This window comes from Nelumbo lutea, chromosome 6, assembly GCF_056320005.1.
Source record: "Nelumbo lutea isolate HS-2025 chromosome 6, American lotus-T2T, whole genome shotgun sequence".
In the NCBI taxonomy this organism is placed as follows: domain Eukaryota; kingdom Viridiplantae; phylum Streptophyta; class Magnoliopsida; order Proteales; family Nelumbonaceae; genus Nelumbo; species Nelumbo lutea.
Window position 1 is genome coordinate 7841477 of NC_142689.1, and position 15101 is coordinate 7856577.

General features: G+C 36.8%; 1 protein-coding gene across 2 annotated transcripts; it reads right to left on the reverse strand.

Annotated features, from left to right (window-relative positions):
• Positions 1 to 3795: 3795 nt before the first annotated feature.
• Positions 3796 to 11338, reverse strand: LOC148847139 (uncharacterized). Of its 2 annotated transcripts, none has more exons than XM_088950576.1 (4): positions 11034 to 11338; positions 5318 to 5687; positions 5012 to 5218; positions 3796 to 4417 (listed from the first exon to the last, which is right to left on the reverse strand). In XM_088950576.1, the coding sequence occupies exons 2-4, from the start codon at positions 5588 to 5590 to the stop codon at positions 4100 to 4102; spliced, it is 798 nt and encodes a 265-aa protein (XP_088806702.1). In that variant the 5' UTR covers positions 5591 to 5687; positions 11034 to 11338; the 3' UTR covers positions 3796 to 4099. The 2 variants fall into 2 exon arrangements, with proteins under 2 accessions (XP_088806702.1, XP_088806703.1); XM_088950577.1 differs by lacking the exon at positions 11034 to 11338 and adding an exon at positions 10726 to 10932.
• Positions 11339 to 15101: the final 3763 nt, after the last annotated feature.

The following is a 15101-nucleotide window of genomic DNA, read 5'->3' on the forward strand; positions in this document are numbered from 1 at the left end:
ACAAAGAATCTATGTACTTTGTTTTGCGATAAATACCTCTATTGTATTATGACTGTGAGAGAAAGACCTCTTTCGTTAGTTTTTCGTTGAAATCCGCTGTTTGCAATATTTTTTAATCCCAAAAACGCTGTTCATCTTCCCTTGACCTCATGATACAAAAAGTCAATAACAGCAAAGGCCGTAATCCCTTCTACCTCAGATTCCTTCACATTTCTCTCTCCCTCTCTCTACCACTCTCTCTCCTAACTCATGTCGTCGACCTGAACCGATTGAAGTGAAAATCAACAAAAATGGCTAAGAATACAAATAAGTTCCACCTCACCCACTTGAGAAATTATAATGCTGGGAAAATAAAATGTTTCTGCACAAAAACCAGTATTTTTTTATCTAAAAGAAAAAAATGGTTTCTGGGAATGAAAATATACCATCAATTTTCTGCAATATTTCTTCGCCTTCCGCTTACATCCATCAGAACAAAAACAATATCAGGGATATATTTCGATTTGCAAATGGAAGAAGATAAACCGCAAAGAGATGAAATAAAGAAGAAACCATGGTTTTTAAAAACGAACCGGTCAGGAATCCGGTTACCGGTTCGAATGGTCCGACCGTTCGACTCGAATGGCTGGTTCGTTCTGACAAAAAAATTAAAAAATTAAAAAAATTGATAAACTGTCAAAACCGTTCGAACGGTTAACCAACCGTTTCAGCGTTTTGCTGACTAAAATCAACGGTTTTAAAAGAAAAAACTGTTTTGAAGGAAAACGGAACTGGTCAGGTGGTCAGTTCCCGATTTTTCCGATCCGACCGTCCGATCCGGTCTGGTTTTGAAAACAGTGGAAGAAACAACACAAGGAAAAGGAAACCTGGATCTTGAGCCTAACACAAGCAAAGCCCAGTAAAAAGAATAAAGAAAGAAGAGGAAATGGCGTACCTGGATCTTCAAGAACTCTTCTTTACTCATCCCTTGCACTCAAGGGAAACTAGAAAATTAGACACAATGGGAAATGAAAGAAAGCTGATGGATTCAGTAACCAAATAGCTGAAAAAAAGGAGAAATTATACAAAACCCAGATAGTTTTTTCCCCAGCTCTCCTCTTCTGGGGGGTTTTCCAACTAAACACAGGGAACAAGAGAAAACAAATGGTTTCTGAGCACAGGAGAAGAAAGACAACAATGTTCAGTCTTAAATGGAGAGAGAGAGAGAGAGTTCAGAGGAGGTCGGTGAAGTTGTGAATATTAAACAACTTTTCATCCCTGCCTTCGTCTATTTCAGGACTGTGTTTGGCTCTGAGAGAGAAGAGCGAGCGAGCTCTAGCCTCCCCTCTCTTTTGCCTTTATTTATTGGTTGTTTAATTTTTAACTTTTTCTTCATTTCCTTTACCTGGTTTTTCATTTCAATCGGCTCACATCGACGATATCGACTAGGTGTGACATGGGTGATAGGATCGGAAAGTAAAGAAAGAGCGCGCATGATGGAAGTATTCCGCGGTTCCGGATGTCCTTGATGTTCTCGACGCCGGGGGAAGAGATGGGTGATGGGGAAAGGGAAGACGACGGATTTGGATGGAAGGGTGTTTGGAAAGAAGAGGATGTAGAAAGGGGAGGTTGTTGGGTGTGACGAGTATGGTAATGGTTAAGCTACGAATGGCCAACTGGTGGGTGACATCCAGAAGCGGTAGCATGTGTCCTGTGTACGAAAGGGAAATACTAGTACGTGTGCGCCACAGCTGGAGGGATTCGTCGACATCTTGTCGGTAGAGACAGAGAGAGGCATGAAAAATAAAAAGAAAGGGGAAAATAATTGTTGTCCTATGGACTGTAGCCATTGAAGAAGAAAGAATATGAGGTAGAAGGGATTACGGCCGCCGCTGTTCCCGTCTCATGAGGTCGGAGAAGATTAACAGTACTTTTCTTATTTTCTTACAAGGGTAGTACAGACATTAAAAAATATTGCAACAGCATATTTCAACGAAAAACTAACGAAAAGGGGTATTTGTCGCAAAACAAAGTAGAAGGGGGTCTAGGGTCTTTATAATTTACCCTTTTTTTCTTCATGATAAAATATCCAAGTTTCGTACATGCAATCGTGGATTAATTGGATGATATGTAGTTCAAAACACATTAAATACAGTATGAAACATGATGGAGTGCAATCCGACCTGTCTTAGCTGTCAACGAATTTGTCTCTGAGTTAGAGCATTGGGGAGCCTGAAACGGGAAAGATGAGAAAACTTTGGGGGAACCCGGTGTGATAACTCCGAAGCTCAAGTCAGTAATCTCTCAAAGGCAAAGTGTAGATCAGATAGCGCAAAGTTCACATACCTTGTTTGCCGGGGGCAGGGGCATTTTATAATCACTTCGCGCACTCACTACGAGGCCCTTGTCAGATTGGGTATGATTACCCTTGCGTCTGTTGATTCAGGCATCGTCCTTTCTGTCGGGATAGAACCGTCACTACCTAACCGTCTCTCTAACTGGAGATGGCGGTGTCAGGAGGCGGTGGTAAGTGGCCGTTTAGAGTGCGTCCGTCAAGCGTCAGATCCAAGTCAGTCAAGTGCACCACCCTTGGGTACGGACTTCCTCGGTGTCAGGCATAGTGCGGTTTACTTGGTTTTAGTGCCCTGAGGGCGATGTGGAGTGGTGAGCGAGGCGAAGTCTTGAGTTCGGAGGTATGTATAGGGTAGGTCAGCTCGGTGATGTGTATCCCGAACTGTTGTACGGCAGGCCAGTTCGACGAAGTATATCCCGAGCTGTTACAAGGCAGGCCAATTCGGTGAAGGGTATCCCGAACTGTTACAAGACAGGCCAATTCAGCAAAGTATGTCCCGAACTATTACAAGACAGGCCAGTTCGGCGAAATATGTCCCGAACTATACAAGGTAAGCCAGTTCGGATTACTTTCTGATTTGGGGCAAGGGTGAATTCGAGCCCCTAGTAGAGAGTTCGGACCGCTGATTTCTCCCCTTGGTGCTCGCGCCTTAGGCTTGCTTTTATGCCAAGCTATTGCTTTTGCCACGCTTCGCATAACTGTAAAATAGGGCCAAATCTTCCTTGATCAAAACATTTGATGGGTCTGGTGTGGTTAAAAAACACGTGGTTTCAATCACACCACAATGGAGCCCAGTGAACTCAACTACATCATGCATAACTCAGGTTGCTCACATCTTATTTTTTCTTATTGGATTCTTTTTTCTGAAGATATTGCATTACCCCAAAAAATAGTTTCTTTACTTCTGATGCCTGAACTGAAGAACTTATGATGATGAACGAAATACCTTCTCCAAATTCTTCAAAATTCCATGTTTACTCAAAGTAGTAAAATGAAGGAAATACTTTGCTTTTTTCTTTTTTTTTCTGTAAAACGTCACTCCTTTGTGGCTCCAAATTCCTTGTGAACTTGAAGTAGGACTCAGTCTGGGCTTCTAGGCCTCTATTGCAATGCAGGAAAGCTACCCACCTATTGATAGTTTGCTCCTTCATTTCACACTACTTAACATGTTCCCCTTCTTGCCATGAGAGTATGAGACGAAAGATTTAAACATGGGGAAAACCAATTCAGCTGGAAATTACTGGTGGGGTTGACAAAAATGGTGATTTTTATTGCCTACAACATTTGATTGCAAAATCTTTTATCTCGTCCTCTTGCTCTGCAGTTTCTTCTTTTATTCTTAATCCATTGACATTGGCACAGCTGAACATGTTAAATAGTGTGAAATGAAAGATTGAGGTATTGCTGTATCCAGAATCCCTGAGAATATGTTCTATAAAAATACGAACAAGACAACTCAAGGATTTGACACGATGAAATATGGATTCACATGCATGATGCATGCATATATCAGTCAGTTAAATAATTTCAACGACTCGGTTATGTGAATCCAGTCACCGACTGAAAGCATTGGATTCTGTCATTCCAGGGCTATACACTTTCTACCCAACCCTTCAATTCAATTTGAGGGTATCTGGGCATGAAGATAGTGCATTACCTAGCCAAGGTAACATCCCATCCAACATTAGGAACACTAATCCAGCAACCAGCATCATCTCAGGTAATTGTACCAAATAAAGAAAGAAATATAACAGAAAAAACCCCATCTCAGGTATAGGAAGCAGCTTCCTGGGAAGATGAGTTCTCTGCAGTAAGCCAAGCTTGTGTAGCCACTAGATCAGGAAGCACAAGTGCACCTGATTTCCTCCAATTCTCAGCATCAGGTGACTTGAATCTATCCAACAGCAATGCATGCATTCCTATGCTCTTTGCCGGCATGTAATCCTTCCGAAAGCTATCTCCAATATGCAAAGCTTCTTCCGGTGCAATATTTCCAGCCTTCTGCAGCGCAATCTCATAGATTCTAGGGTCTGGCTTTTCCACGCCTTCAAGACCAGAGAACACACCAAAATCCCATTCGAATCCCTGAATTGCAAAAAAAGAAAGAAACACAGATATGAGATTTGCAAGTGCATGGAAGACACATATAATCAATCATACGCAAAAGTTTTATCATTTTTCAAATAACCAAGACACCTGGTTATTCATATTGATGAAGAAAAGGTTAAACAATGCACCACAGAGTTACACTGAGAAAAAATTCTAGTAGCTGTGTCTTCATCTATAGTGGAAAATCTTTGGAGAACTAGAAGGATAATTTCAGAAGCACAATAGAAACCAAGGTACAACATTCAAACTAAGCAATCATGGAATGGTTTCGTTTGAGCAAAAAAAGGGGTCTTTTTAACCCTGCAAGTCTTTTAAGAGAAAAAAACTAATAATTGGGGGTAGCCAAGAAGATGAACCAAATTTCTCTAAAAGAAACTTCATCAAGCCACTTGAATCTTTTTTTTTTTCGGTAAAGAAACCACTTGAATCAAGATGATCAACTTTACCAATGCAAGTTCTACCAAACCTTTAGTCAAGTACTGGGTGAAGTATAAATAGGAGCAAATCAGACCAAATGTTAAATAAGTTGATTTTCAGAAGGAATCCATGAATAAAACCAATGTGCTTTACCTGTTCCAAGCCCAAGGCAGGAAGGATGACATCCTGATACCGGTATTCGGCATTGCTCACAATCCCAACAGTGATCCCTTTTTTACGCACCCATCTTAGGAATGGTTGGGAATCTGGAAAGATAGAATAAGGAGCAGAGGAACCAAATACAGAATATATGCGTTTGAAAACCTTCTCAAATGTTTCATCGTCATATTCATAGCCTGCCTGCCAACAAAAGAAGATACTACTTCATAGCAGCATTGGGAAATGCATTGACAAGAAAAGACTGATGGAATGACCCAAGTATGTGATATTATATCCTACCCTGATAAAGGAGTCTTTGACGCATGATTTCCACCAGACAATGTTTGGCATTTTTTCTGCATAGCCGAAACATGGATATTGCTTTGCCATGTTGGTATATGCATCTTTGAATCCCTCATGCATGCGCTTGTAGTCTGGACAAGGCAATCCAACAGCTTTGGCTGCCATGCAGTAGTAGTCACCAAGTTCTCCTTTGTAAGCTATAAGTGTGCCAGTTACATCGATGGTTATACAACGTAACTTTAACAACATAGACCACGGTGATGACACCATACTGCCACTGCTTGAAATTAATGATTTAGATAGGGGGAAGAGAGATCCTCTGGACAGCTTCAATAAATTCAGTGGCTATGCATGTGCCAGATCAACACTGTGCATAACGAGACACCAGAAAGATACTTTAGTTCGAAATCAATCAGATGCAAGAGGATCAGTATACTCAAGCATGGAATACAATTTTATTGCATAGGTAGAAAAAGGACCTCCTCAGGTCTTCAATTGGAGACACAAGACATTAACACAAAAGGCTATAAGCTAAAATGTAAATTCCACCGTATTAAAGTTGTATCAATATTAAAATCAAATGGAAATGCAGAAACATAATTCTTCTGAAGCTAAAGTAAGTGTATTAAATAAAAAAATTATATATGATCCTTGTACAAAGAGTTTCTGTACATTATACACAACCATTAAGGACCCCCAAAAAATCTATTTTCAAAAAAGATACAGAAACATAATTTCATTTCCTTAAACTAGTTCTCTAACTGTTTATGTGGAAAACTGAAGGATGTAACTCATGCTACCAACCCTTTTTACGTGACATGGACTCATGATCCTTCAAGCCTGTTCCACCATATGAGGTTGACTACATAAACCCTGTTCAGCCATTCAATGCCATATCCATTGTTAAATTATGAGCCCTTAAATCATTTCCCATTATTTCAACCCATGTCATTTTTAGTCTGTCCCTGGCTTTTTCAGGCCCCTCAACTTGTAATAGATCACTTCTTATTGGTGCTGTAGATGATCTTATCTACGCATGAATAAATCATCTTAGTCTACTTTCCCTCATTTTATCACCTATTAGAGCTACTCCTAGGTTCTTCCAAATAAGTTTGTTTATGGTCATATCCTTTCTAGTTTTTCCACTCATCCATCTCAACATTCACCTTTCTTCCACTCATTATTTGTACATGTTGTTTCTTGACTGCCCAACGCTCTGCCCCATACAACAGTGTTAGCCTTACAACCATTTTATAAAATTGTCTCTAGCTTAAGTGGTATTCTCCTCTCATGTAATACTCCAGATGAACCCTTCTATTTTGTCCATCCTGCTCTAATTCTATGCATGACATCCTCTTCAGTCTCTCCCTTGTTATAGATTGTCAACCCAATATGACAGAAAAGGTCACATTGAGATATCTCTGATTCTTTGATGAGTAATAGAAAATATTAATGGTAAAAGCATAGCAATGTGCAACAAAAAACAGAAAATCCCCAAAAAGCCATTACAGATAAGGAAATATCAATGAACAACCACATGTACTACTTTACTAAATCAAATTAAGCTTCACTTTCTGTTGATATGTTTGGTGGAGCAAGCTTCCTAGTTGTATACTCTTTGTTCTAGTGGTTGTTTTATTTTACTTATCAAAAAAAAAAAAAAATTAAGCTTCACCATCTAGATTGATTTTTTTCTCAAATGCATATGTTACGTTATGTAGTGAGTGAAATCTTCCACATTTTACTCCTAGAAATAAGAAAGTTTTCTTGAAAGTATCAACAAGACCTTATCTCAAAAGGGAAAATTAGAAAAAAGAGAAAGGACAATGGAGCATCATACAGAAAGTAGTATTTGCCCTAGTGAATAAAACACTCTAGAATAAGAAAATTACCTAGGGAATAGAAGGAAGCACCCAAGAGAAATCTATAGTCAAATTGCACCAACAAGTTTGGACAATCTAAGGGAAATTCATTCCCTTCCAGGAGGCCCAACTCAAAACATTATGTTAATCTACTTGAATAGCCAATATTGTGCATCACAAATCTTGAAGTTCCTTAAATCTTCACTGAAACAAGCAAATAGAACGTCCAATGCAGTTACTTAGCCCTCTATCCCATTATTCCTATTTTAGCTAAAAATAGGAATAATCCTCTGTTGAAATTGAGGTAAGATGGGTTTTATTTGTATTAAATATTAAGAACTAAAATATAGTCACTTATCTAACAGATTTTGCAAATGTGTACGCTGAAAACTAGGAGAACCAAACCAAAACATAAAATTGAATATGAGGGATTGGTTACAGATAATCGTCCCTATGTGACAGGTATATTACCAATATATACTAAGAAAGTATTTTACATTACACAACCTACAGTAACACAGTACACCAAACTAGCTTGTGTCTTCACAATATGATCCTATTGTTTGATTTGAATATACACTGTTAATTTATTTAATATGGAAAAAAATCTTATATAATCAATACTTGTTAGAAATAATTCCATATTTTTTTAGACCATATATCCTGTTTCATAAAAAAAATGTGATATTTAACAAAACAAGGAATAAAAAAGTGAAATAAATGGAGAAAGTTTGTATTTTGCTGCCTTTCAGGCTTGCAGCTTTGTTTCACTGCATTAGCCTTTCTATTCTAATAAAATTACTTATTTATCAAAAAGCAGGTGAAGAAGGAAATTGTATTTCATGTAGCTGGTGAATAAAAGAAATGGATGCAAGAACTCTATGCCTAAGTATATAACTAGAAAAAAAAAAAAAGTCATGTAATGGGTGGAACATCCATATTAGTTATAACTAGGAACATGGATCACATAATCCTCAAAGAATATATACTGCTCTTTTCATGAGAATAGCAGTTAGCAGAACATTCCAGCCTTGCACATATTTAATGGTTGTCGTTTCAAATTTTCAGTAAACTAATTTATGTTAAGGTTGCAACTTAGGCAGGCTCAGGTTTGGGGCTTTGTCAAAATTTGAATGGGTCCAGCCTGAAAACTCGGGCCTGATGCAGTGTAAAATCTTAAAATTGGGTACCTGACTTGCAACCCTAATTTATGTTGTTTAAATTATATGACTACACAAACTGTAGAAGAGCTTCATGTTGGTCTTTTTCTTAACCCCCACCATCCCATAGTTTTTAATGTGGTTCTTAGGTGATGAGGCATTTTTTTCTTGGTCAACTAGTACCTCACTTTGGTTTTTTATATGGGAAGTGTACCAATTTTAGGTTTATGCAGCTAAACCATATCACATGGTATAAATAAGGGTAAAATGATGTAAAAACATCGTAAAATATCAATTTTCAATTTAGAAAGCACCAAAATGGGTCTAGGAAAAACCATGGCAGTGATGGAAAATCAACGTGCTGACACTTCACTGCAATAAAGGATTTAAGTAGTAGCATTCGTCATGTATTCCTCACAAGAGGCCTTTTCATCTACTTCTTTCTCAATTTCTAGAAAGCTTTCTGTTCTTACAATCAACTGATCAACCAAATTCACTCTACTTCAATCCTTGTTTTATCTATTTCTTACAACTACCCAGCCTTCCACCTAGCTATTGAACCCTAGATACTGTTTCCAATTTATAGGATTTTCCAGTAAAAAGAAACATGGTTGTCCTGCCAGTAGAAAACGGGAATAACGGGAAACACATCAATTTCTTTGATCAAGGTTCTACATAAATGCCTTCATAATAAGGCTATAAAAGATGCACAAGTCAAGTGTCTAGCAGGATGAGGTTCAGTGCAGATCTAGTCTTTTTAGTCCCCTAAAATATACTTAGTTGCAATTTTAGTTACTTGCTACCAAAGATATTGGAGCTGAAACATTTTGGATTGTAAACAGATTGAATTGAATTTATAATTGGGTTTGAATCAAATCTTCTCCATCAGATTTATATCAAATTCTAACCAAATTTGGCTTAAAGTTGGATTGTGAATAGCATAAATACATTGATCTTAAAATGATCAAACTATTATATGTTATTAACAAAATGAACTAAAGATGACTTTTTGACATTCTATATCATAAACAAAATGAATTGAAAATAACTCGTATTAAACTATAACCTATAACCATATGGTAAGAAGACAGCATCCAAACCAACTTTACTAAAGCTGCATTTGGAACCGATGTAAAACATCATCGGTGTAAAAGTACACCGATGACGTTTTACATTGAACCATTAAAAAGTAACCATTTGAATTTCGAAAAGTGTGCATGAGAAAAGAAGTGTTTTACATCGATTTTATCAATGTAATATTTACATCGATAATCGATGTAAAACTCTGCTTTAATGAACTTCGACATCGATTTATGACATAAAACTCCACTCCATCCAAATGTACGCAAAACTGAACCTGAGTGGAGTTTTAAGTCGATCATGATTGTACACTCCATCCAAACACCGACAAAATCGAACCGGCATAAATATTTACACCAATAACGTTTTACATCGGTTCCAAACGCAGCCTAATAGATGCAACATATATATTAAGTAGATAAGCATATATATCAAAATTGAATCAAATCAGAACAAAGAAGGGTAGATCCGTATTGGATCCAATAATAAATGGGTCTAATTTGGGTCACCCTTAACCAGATTGAATTTCGGATTTGAATTTGGACAAACAGATGCTGTTTGAATCCCTAGAAACATTGCAAATGAAAGAAATGGCAGCACTGCCAAGGATGATCCATTTCCCTAATACAGGCCCTGTCAAATTTCATATTGGCCACATTCAAGTGGTCAAATAGGAAGAATCAACATCCTCCTCAAATGGGAAGCAGGAAAAAAGTATGAGTTTGTAACAACAAGGACATTTCTTGGATAATCAGTCCTGAAAGAGCAGGAAGATAATCTCCATCGTTGTAGTCATAACTGTTGATGGAAAAGCCAGCCATTTTTTCACTGCTCATCATCATCAGAACTAAAGAAATGGATCGCCATCAAAGAAATAATTCAAATCTCAAGTACCTGTCGAACTGTCAAGTGCACAAACTTAACAAACATTACAAGTGAAGAGCACATTAGATTGATATGGCATTGCTCAAAATTTTACCAAACTAAACTAAAATAAGGTCCTAACGCGGCATCACTTCGTCATAGAGGATCATTTAAAGAGATCTACCACCAACAACTTTGAAAGCACAATTTCGGAAATGGTAAATACCAAGCAAGACAAACCCAAGAAGGAAAACGCTCAGAATTCGAGGCATTATCAAAAACCAAGGCAAGAAATCAAAAGATAGAATGATTTTCAGTTCAAGTTCGAGAGCGAAGGGAGGATCCCAAACTATGCAGATTTATGATTCATCTATGGTTTGACTTAGCATATACCACTAAACAAGAAAAAAAAAATCATAGCAAGGGAGAGCAGCATTACTAGTATGACAGGTAAAAGAGAGTGAGAAAAAGTAATCGACGATCTCAAACCAAAAATGAGCACACCCAGAACTCCGAAAGCTCAAAACTTGATAAGACTTCAGTATGAGTTTTCAGAGAAAGAAGGCATAAACTAATATTGCATACTGGCACCATCTAAATTAAATAATTACCCAAAAACAAAATAACAACAAGAAGAGACACTTGCAGCATATCCAGTAGCTCTAAAATGGTGATAAATATAAACCAAGATCAGAGAAATACAGAAAAAGAAAAGGAAAATCAGGAAAAGGAGAAGTTGGAACATACCCAGAGACTCAAGCAAAACAAAATCCCTGATGCTTCGACGAATTCGCCATTCTTTGGGGTCTAGGTAAGCATACGGCTAGTTTCCAATGAGATGAGAGAAACGAAAGCAGAGAATTAAAAGGGAGGGAGGGGAAGAGCTTGACATCACCTTCCGACATTTTTTTCGTACTTAGTAATAAATGTCAAAATTTCAGAAAACTATGGTCGCTTGCAGCGGTATTTTATTCACGTTAATAAATAAACAACCAAGATGGGGCTCTGTTAACCAGAAGGTCCAAAGCCCATATGCTTCTTTACGTAAGGAAAAAGAAAAAAGAAATAATTTACGCGTATAAAGCATGTACATTTGTACATGGAGGTTGAACCACCATGGCTGTCGGATGCAAAAAGGTGATGAGCTCCTGCTAAAAAGTTGATTTTGAGCTTTGATGTTAGATACTAATAAGATCCAGTGATCCACAGCATATGCTATGATCATATCGCAGAACAATCCTATTTTAATTTCATTTATGGGAAAATTCCGCTATAGTATCTGAACTTTTGGGTAGTGTCAATTTGGTATTTCAATTTTCAAACGTGTTATTTTAGTATCTAAATTTTTAATAAGTATGAAGTTTTTTCCTGCCGTTAACTAATCGTCAGTTTTTATTTAAAATATCAAAATTATCTTTCAAAAGGAAGACATTATTTGTTGTTTTCTGCACATTGAGACTGAACAATTGAGGTGTTTGAGATTTTAGACTTATCAAATAATTGTCTTCTACCTTCTAAAACACACTCTTATCTAATTATTTTTTCGTTTTCATTTATTGTTTTCCTCTATCATATTTTATGTTTTTTTCTCTTTTTCTTTGAAAATTATTGATTCAGTCTCAAGGTATAAAACAATAAATAATGTCTTCTTTTAAAGGTAGAGACCAATTTGACACTTTTTGAAAATTTAGGGACCGTTTGATAGATGCATGTCTTTTTATGTGTTGTTTAGGATCTTTTTACGCGAGATTAATACACGAAAGACACGAGAATTTTCACTTGGAGCTTCCCAAAATCAACCAAAAAATGGGTTTCGTTCATCTTTTCGGCATCATGTCTTTTGACGACTAAACCTTTCGTATGCCAAACAGGAATAGATCAATTTTCGATCTTCTTAGACTTATAAACAACCGAAAGACTGCACAAAAAATTCAGTGGAATTTTCCCTTCATTTATTTATTCTATAACAAAGTAACAGGGGTCCCATTGCCATAAAACATTTGAAACATGATGGCAGGTGAGTTTATTAATCTTTACATCTGGAGATGGGGGTAAGCGACGCTGCGACGGTATTCCCTGGCCTGCAGGAAATCAAGGCTCTAGATGTATTGCCATTCGTCCAGTTGCTAGGTCTGAGCCTATGCAACAGGTGAATGTTTATGGCTATCGGTCCCAGACTCAACTCCCAATACCCCAACTCAAGATCCTCTCAACTCATTCTAACATAAGGGTTGTGTTTGGTTTCATAAAATGTAAGAGCTTTCCTTCAATTTTTTAATTTTTTCTAATTCTTTCGGGAAAAAAAAAAGAAAATACCCCTCTCGTTTGACGAATACCACCTGATTCTGATTGCCCACCTCTCTTATGATACTGATTGGCTATAAGTTTTTGGGTATAATGTCTTTTTGGTATTATACCAAATATGGCATAAAAGGGTTATCGGTTGCAAGCAACAAAAAATTGTACTATTGCTTGACGGATACTAATCACAACAACACAAAAAAAAAAAAAAGTGCAAACTTACAATATTTGATATCTTCTACTTTTTATTTTTTTGTAATTTTAGTGGAGTTTGGTTAGCATAAAAGAATTAATCTTTGGTAAGAATAGCCATCGTCTATATACTATAAAACACTTAAATTTATCAATTTACATGAATAAAGTTCTGATCAATAGTTGTGGACTTCCCAACAAACTTATGTTTTTAGTATTTTTTGTTTTTATGGGTCCCATGATATCTTGGAGGTAATACAGAGTTGTTTGGAATTCCTTGATGGGTAAGGTTCTTGATATTCTGTGTTTTGTGACCATTGTGTAGGACGAATTTGCCACATCAGCATTTAAGAAACAATAATAAAATCTATTTGTTAATGTCCGTTTGTGATGCAATGGGAATGCAACCTGGCGTGCCTTGAATTTTTGATCAACAGAAGATGAATACAAATCAATAGCTGCAATTCCCTCTCTATTGAAACACTAGTCAGATATGTCTCAACAAAATATACTTCTGCAGAAAAATTGCATAATTAGGGGGTATTGCATTCTTGGTCATGGTGAAAAACAGTTTTTTTTTCTTTCTTTTTGTGCCAAACATCCTCTAAATTAATTGATTAGCTAAGGTGAGATGGTATGGAAATTAAGAACATTTTGGACAATTTGATTATTTGAAAATTAAAAAATCTGAATTCGTCACATGAGTACAGGATAAAACATTAGTAAAAGTGATAAGCATCACAGAATGTGTTTGTAATGAATGAAAATAATATACGTGTGTTGGGTAATCAAGTAGCTCGGCTAAAATAGGTAATATCAGAATTTTGACTCTCTCCCGGGCCAGAGAATTTCGCCAAATGAAATATCACATTTAGTCAGAATGTACACGACGAGCACCATCAGAAATTTTTCTTTAAAACCTTGGGTGTTCAATACACAAAAGATATTGGCCCTTATTTGGAAATTAAGGATATGTTTCTTTCATAGTTGTAATCGGAATTAGAATAAAAATCAAAATCCCTCAAAATTGGAATGGGAATGGATTATTGTTAGAGTCTGTTTGGTTCAGACAGGAATGGAATAGGAATAGGAATTGGAATTAGAATTAGCTGGAATGGGATTTCATTCCTAGGGGAGGGAGAGTCGGGAAGGGAATGACCATTCTCTCAAATGGGGAAATGTCATTCCACCAGAAATGAGAATGGGATTTTAGTTCTGACCAACCAAACAGTTGGAATCAAATGGTGCATTCCAATTTCAATTCCAAATCCCCTATTCCTGTAAATGAAACGGACCCTAAATTATGGTTAGGCCTTAATTTAACAACTTAAGGCAAAGAGATGGAAGATTGGTTATCAACCCAAATTGGAATCATGGAAATCACGATTACTTTCTAAGCTGGTAAAGCAACCCTAATTATAATTATGCAGTTGATCAAGCTATTCATTTATACTCTATGTCAACAAAATTGTTTCCCAAATAACCTGTTCCTGAAGTTTGATAGAATGAATAAGAACTTTTAGACTGTGTTTGGTTGTTGTGCAAATTTATTTGCATTAGTACAAATGCATGGGAGTGCAAATGTAAAAAATGTAAATTATTGTTTAATTTTATTTTGGGTTTTACTTTATTATGTTTCATGTTTTAATTTATTTTATTTGTACTGCAATCAAACAAAATAAGCTAAAATTTGAAACAAAAATAGGTCAGAATTTACACTCAAATCATTTGCACTGCCATGATTTTGCATCAATGCAAATTTATTTGCATTGCAACCAAGCACAACCTTCATGAAAGCAATGACACAAAGTCAGAGGAATAGCAGCGGGGCAGGGTGAGGCCGAGTTTTTCCTGCCCCGTACCCAATCCCAAATTCAAATTCCCTGCTTCGAACCCTGACAGGGCTAAAAATCCTAACCCCATCCCTGACTTCGCCCCACCCTACCCTGACAATTCTTACTTGTATACTTATTAATTTATTTTTTGAAACCTGCCTAGAACTATTTTATATAATATAATATAATGGACAAATACCATCCCAAACCCCGATTGGTGGTCAAAAAACCCCACGGGGATGGATGAAATTGCTATCTCTACAAGGTCTTTACATACTATAGCTTGGGCCAAGTTTTGCATGCCAAAAGCTAAGGGTGGACTGGGTTTTAGTGATAGTCATTTGATAAACAAAGCAATGTTTGCTAAACAAATTTAGAGGTTTCTACCTCAACCAACTTCTCTTTTGGCCAGTCCTACAAGACAAAAATATTTTCCTATATCTAGTCCTTTCATTTATAAACCCAAGAAGAGTGATTCTTTATGGTG

Coding starts and splice junctions, on each gene's coding strand:
- LOC148847139 (XM_088950576.1), bottom strand. CDS start 5,590: ATGGTGTCATCACCGTGGTCTATGTTGTTAAAGTTACGTTGTATAACC. Junction 5,219..5,317: donor TCAAAGACTCCTTTATCAGG/GTAGGATATAAT, acceptor TTTTGTTGGCAG/GCAGGCTATGAATATGACGA. Junction 4,418..5,011: donor CTGCCTTGGGCTTGGAACAG/GTAAAGCACATT, acceptor TTTGCAATTCAG/GGATTCGAATGGGATTTTGG.